This window comes from Coffea arabica, chromosome 2e, assembly GCF_036785885.1.
Source record: "Coffea arabica cultivar ET-39 chromosome 2e, Coffea Arabica ET-39 HiFi, whole genome shotgun sequence".
Taxonomy (NCBI): domain Eukaryota; kingdom Viridiplantae; phylum Streptophyta; class Magnoliopsida; order Gentianales; family Rubiaceae; genus Coffea; species Coffea arabica.
Window position 1 is genome coordinate 2719742 of NC_092313.1, and position 6296 is coordinate 2726037.

The window sequence follows — 6296 nt, forward strand, 5'->3', positions numbered from 1 at the left end:
AGTACACCCTGTAGCGCCACTCTCTCTTCCTCGTCGTGCCGCTGGTACATGTCCAGTTATGAACTTTACCATTCTCAAGGTCGAGGGTGTACAGGTCGTTGTCAGCGCGTGGGCAATTGGACGAGGCCCCAATATCTGGGAGCATCCACTGAGCTTTGATCCGGACAGGTTTCTTAATTTTGTGAACTGGATTTCAAAGGGAACGACAACGGATTCTTGCCTTCTAGTGCTGGAGCTGGACGGAGGATTTATCCTGGGTGGCCTTTGTCAGGCTGGCAAATTCACTCGACATTAGCCACTCTGGTCCACCATTTTCGTAGGTCACTTCGGAGTTATTAGAAAGGGTAAACCCCATTAAACCCGTTTAATATATGGTCAAAATCACTTTTGTCTTTTAAGGCTTATTTTTTAGTACTTCACCCCCTGCACTAGTAGCTAGTTTGGGAGTTCTGATTTCAAAGGAATAGAAAAGAAAGGAAGAGAAAGGTGGACTTTCCTACGTTTAAGACTTTTAAGTGAGACGGAAAAGAAAAGAAACGAACGGATTTTAAAGGGATGCCTCGTGCTGCTACAGTGCAAAATTTTTTCTGACCAAGACGGGCGGAAAGCAAAGGAAAACTGACGGAAGCTTACAAAATTTTTTCAAATTGTCCATTTTATCCTCACAAAACTTTTGAATGAAATTTTATTAATATATATATCCAAAATCATTCCATTTCTTTCCAAAACTTCCAAACAACATTAGAATCACATCTCTTCTCTTCTTTTCTGATTTCTCTCATAATTTAAGTTTTCTCATCCTTTCCTTTCTGTCCTAAACTCACAAACTAGCCATAAGGGACAAAGCAAAAGATGAAAGGATAGAAATGTAATCATATTAGTAGTTGGTGGATTAAAATATTCATGGGATGAGATCAAGTTTTGCATTTATTTTTTAAAAAATGACCAAAAAATATTAGAGAAAAATATGTTGCATCTCATGTTACTGAAAAAAATACATTTTAAAAATAAAAAGACATGAAACAATAAAAAGGTTCGCAAATCTACCTCACTTCAAAAATTATACGCTTTAAGAGTTTATAAAAAAAATCAATTATTTTTTGTGCAGAAGAATTTCCATCAGTAGCACCACAAAAATAGTACCAAAATTTGAAGTAATCAATTTTTGGGACATTTTTTCTGGTATCTAGCCATTAATTTTATTCTTTAAAAAGGAGAAGAAGACATAACAACCCACGTACAAAAGCCGGGTCTTTTTACTAAAGAAGAGAAAGTTGAAAATCTTTATTTATAAGAAGAAGGGATTTGTTAGGATGAGGGTAATTTTGTTCCAAAGCACTAAGACATTTTTTTGGAAGTTTATAATTTTTAACGTTCAAACATTGCTTTTGAACAGAAGTGGACAAAATGTACATTTCTATTGTTCTTTATTTGAAAATAATTGACTTACATATGTTATGGAATTGTTAAAAAAAAAAAAAAAAAAAACTCTGTGACGATCGATGAATGGATTGTGCGTCAATAATAAGTCAGGTTCCGAGAGTGTGGCAAATTGGTTTGATGCACTATGATTGTATGTCATTATATATATGAACTAAAAAAATTACATGGCAAGAATTATTTTGATGCAATATCCACGTGTTAAATCAAATTTATCTGATTGGTTTGATCTATGACGTTGGAAACTAGTCAAATGCATTTTCCGGAAGAAAGGAAACAAAAAATATTTAAAATTCTGAATTCAGGTTCTCCCGAACTCCAATATTGGGCCTTCATGTTGTGAGCTTAAAGATGGACACTTGGTCCGGGGTCTTTTTCTTTTTGTTTAAATGGGAGAGTTCAGACTTAACCGGGCCTCGAAGGTCCATGGACAGGAATAGCATAAGGCTCGAAGCTAGCAGTACTAACGAGCGGCGAGAAACCGACTTATTATAATATGTTGCCAGCCGGTATTAATATTCAGAATAAAGAAAGTGAAAATCTCGCGTGATATTTTCTGCCCAAGTATCGCGAAGCTAGAAAGGGAGAGCATCAGAGCAAGACACTGATCCTGAGGCAGGTTCTCGATTGACAATGGCGGACGAAGACTTTGAGATGGACGGAGGGTTCGTCGATTTTGCCTCACTTTGGAGCTTTTATTGTCTTACACAGTCTTATTGTTTACTTTTTTTCTGGACATTTTCTTCTTCTTGTTTGAATTCCCGTTTGATTTGTCAAATTTTGGTAGATAACCACGATGGTGCTTTTAGCCTTTTTTTGGCTCGGCCTTGAACTCTTTTGTATCTTTTTTTCCTTGTATGCATCGATGACAGTTTTTTGTTCTTGGGTTTAAATCATGGTTTTCCTGAATAACATGTTATTGGGTTTAGGGTTTCTGAATTAGGTTTAAGTATAGAAGGAATTTGCCTCTCGTTAATGGATTTTTTTACTTGTATTTATTGGGGATACTAAGGCAAAACAAGGTAGATTAGGTAACGAATTACACACGTCCAGGAGAAATTGAGCCCTAGGGGTGGTTCACTGATTCCAATATTGATCCTCCTTGTCCCGCCATTTGGCTGAGGTATCCATCTCCCAGGTCCCAATTTCGGGGTTTATCTGTACACTCCCTCGAGCATATCCAATTACCAAGGTATTGAGGTTGGATAGAGATCATTCTTCTCAAAGACCTAAATTTTGTGTGGAAAGTATGGAAGTATGGTTTTAAAAGCCCTTATATGTTTTGGGAATCATGTTTTTGAGTATTATTGACACCAGAATTTTCGCTTGGGGTTCCTGGACAACACATGGTACAGGGGGATGTGCGCCAAAAGGTTTTGCGGTTGTACCCTTTTTGTTTGTTTGCCTGGAGGGATTCTGCTAAACCTTTACTCTGAAAAGGGGTGATTTTCTGTAATCTCATGAATTTATCATGGATGGGAGAGTAATTTTGGACTTTCTTAAATATATTCCAATTGTTGAATGGTAATAAAAGTATTTGCCTTAAGTTTTGCCTTTCAATTTATCAGATTCAATTAGTGATAAAGAGAGCTTCCTGAGTTGTTGTGTTTGGCCATATTTTTTCTCACTTACCATATATGCAATGTGGTTCAGTATTCTGTTGATACTCAACGATTCTGGTTTGCTGTGGTCATCATCGCCATATCCATTTTTAATATTTGCCTTTGCCCCCAATATTTCTCCTCTAGTAGCTTTTGTAGCTAATTAAGTGATTCTGAAAACAAACTTAATATTTCCTTTGCAACCTTATTGACAAAACCTTTACATGCTCAGGTATGAGGAGGAACCATTGGACCCTGAGCCAGAGGTAAGGTTTTGGCATATTTGATAGCTGTTATGGTAATCACTATGTCAACACCTAGAGTAGCTTATTGACTTTTTATTGGTTCATTTGGCAGGAAGGGGCTGAGTTGGAAGAAGAAAATAATAATGAAGAAGGCCCTGATCCAGTTCTTGGTGAAAATGAAGAAAAGCAAGATGTGCCAGTTGAACGCCCTCGGAAAACTTCCAAGTATATGACGAAATATGAACGTGCTAGGATTTTGGGAACTCGTGCTCTGCAAATCAGGTTACATTTGCTTTTGAATTTTTTTTACTTGAATATTATTCTTAATAGATTCTGGTAAAATGCCGAGTGTTATTAAATTTTATGTGGTTCTCTGGTTGAATAGCATGAATGCTCCTGTCATGGTTGAGCTGGAGGGTGAAACTGATCCACTTGAGGTAAACCTCATAACGAGCATGTCTGATTGGAGAATTATATTAATATATTTTTTTTACCCTTTTCTTATTGTTTTGTTTACTGTATACACCATTCTCTCTGCTTCATTGCTTGTCGTTATCCCCCTATAAGGCTGATAGTGCTTAAACTGTTCCTTAGCTAGCACTTTGCATCAAATTTAACTGTAAGGGGAAAACTATTTCTTATGAAAGGAAACAAGTTCTGTTTATCCCGGAGAAGAGAAGAAGCTGTCCCTTCCAAAACGTCTGACAGATTTGATTGACAAGAGGATAGTAAATATTTATTTTCTGATACTTGTCTGGCAGAGAACAATAGCAAAGTACTCTGTCCTGTGGATGTTGTATGTCATGTAGAGAAACTTTTTTAAGCTATTGATGTGTCTATGATAGGCCCAAAACTTGAGTTTTCTTTGGGTTTTTTCCTTGACAAATGAGGGGTATATCATTTTTTCGTTGTTTTTTCCTTTGTGTTGTTAAACTTTGAATAAAACCAGATGACAGTAGTTGGTGGTTGCCTACCTCTTTATCTTTATTCAGAAGGCTTCTGATATAATTTTATGGTGTTGAAGTTAGGAGTTTCTTGAACAAATGTAGAGACTGGTCATGGATGAGTCGTACACTTTGATGAGTTTATGTTTCAAATGTTATTATATTGACCTATGAATAAAATGACACCAGTGAAAACACACTTACTCTATCACCCTCCTTTCTTAGCTTTCTACCTTTGTCTATATGTCTCCTCCCTCTCGCCTTTCCTTCTCTCTCCTTCTGCAGCTCCCTCCTCCCATATTTCCTATGCACTTACACTTCCACCTCTGCTCCCGTTTCTCTTTGAAGAAATAGAAGATCCGACTTACAACCCAAACGTTCCTGGTGAGTCCAAGAAGTAGGCAGCTGCAAGGCTGAAGGGGTGATGTGGGGATGGTGGGAGTGGTTAATCAGGTCTTGGCAAGTCACTGAGTTTTGTGGCTGCCATGGATGTGGTGAATTGGAGACCAAGGGTTTTTTTAGCAGTGTGACTTGAGAGAAGTGATGGCAGTGGTGGTACCACAGCAGAAGTTAGGGATTGTTAGGTTGGTGTGTGAGAGGGTAGGATGGCTTTGGTAATGGGGTATGAGGTGGAGGAGGGTAAGTTGTCAGCAAAGGTATGTGCAATATCCTAGTCCTTCTGTTGCACTTTGATTCCTCCCCACCCCCTAAAAAACGTGTGTTTTCAGGACTGGCTACAAAAAGCAAAAGTGTTATCATTCTGGCATATTTTTATTTATTTATTTTTCAAATCAATCGAGTCAGGCAATGCTATATATGTCTTAAAAATGGAACTTGGCTTGGCTTGCCGGCAGGTGGACCTCCTGCTGTTTACTACTGTGTCATGTGATTGGTACTATGGGGAGTATAGATCTTATCCTCTCTCTCTTCCATGGGTGACTTTCCACCTTTAGTCTGGAACTTGTAGCATTAGTGGTTTTTCTTTCAATGGTCGTTGAAAGATTTTTGTAGCTTGATTGTGGATAATTTTGTTAGAATCGTGTTTTAGATAATTGCCCCTCCCCCTGGGGGGCCCTCGCATTGAGTAATTCAATCATTTTCATGACCTTGTTTTCTGTGTTGCCGCTTATTTTAGATTGCAATGAAGGAGCTTAGAGAGAGGAAGATACCCTTCACTATCCGCCGTTACCTTCCGGATGGAAGGTAGGATACTGCCTATGTTATATGTGTACCATTCTCTTATTCATAAGGTACTGGGTTGCTCCATTTGCTTCCCTCTTTTACTCTGTTTAAGAACTATTTTCATGTATTTGTTTCAGTTATGAGGATTGGGGAGTCAATGAATTGATCGTGGAGGACTCGTGGAAAAGACAAGTGGGAGGTGATTGAGAACTTGCAAAATCTAGTAAATGGTTATTTTGAGGGCGGTACCTGTCATCAAAAGCAGAATGCTTAGAGTATTTGAAACTGTTCTAGCTGATGATATGGTAGATTTGTCACAGACTTTTAGTTGTATGTATTGTGGTGATATTGAGTAACAAAATTAAGTTCTTCTTGAACAGTTGCCAGAATAAAAAACAGATTGCATCTCGTCAATCTCTTTAGTACTTGACTCTATTGTGTGTTTTTATTTTAGTATCTATACGTGGGTTGTATACGTAGCCACGCTGCAGTTGTATGTGAAGTATATTGATAGTGATGGTTGACCCATTTTCTTGCTGTTTTACCAAATTTGAAATGGCATGCTCGCCGACCAAAGTTTATAGATGGTGGTGGCGCAGATTTGGTGGTTTTTGATGGTTTGTATTCTTGCTCGAATTTTCACCTTTTAGTTGAAATCATCTGGGGTATCTTTGCTTGCATGGCCATCAATATGGACCACCATGGGGAGCTCAAGCACATGGCGTTTCCAATTCTTGCCGGTAAAAGTGTATCTACATGGCTGTTGTCCCGAGTGTTTCGTCTTTCCTTACGGGCGATGGCTGTTGCGCAGAGCGTTCGGTCTTTCTTTCTGAGCTGCTGTGGTGAGTGATGGGAAAACGGAAAACTTGGTGGGTACAAGTTCT

The 6296-nt window shown here is 38.3% G+C and overlaps 1 protein-coding gene across 1 annotated transcript; it reads left to right on the forward strand.

Annotated features, from left to right (window-relative positions):
* The first annotated feature begins 1951 nt into the window (after positions 1-1951).
* LOC113730102 (DNA-directed RNA polymerases II, IV and V subunit 6A) lies at positions 1952-5837 on the forward strand. The gene is made up of 6 exons (XM_027254573.2): positions 1952-2105; positions 3274-3307; positions 3399-3568; positions 3672-3723; positions 5366-5433; positions 5550-5837. Exons 1-6 carry the CDS (start codon positions 2074-2076, stop codon positions 5617-5619), a joined length of 426 nt encoding a protein of 141 aa, XP_027110374.1. The 5' UTR covers positions 1952-2073; the 3' UTR covers positions 5620-5837.
* The last annotated feature ends 459 nt before the right edge of the window (positions 5838-6296 follow it).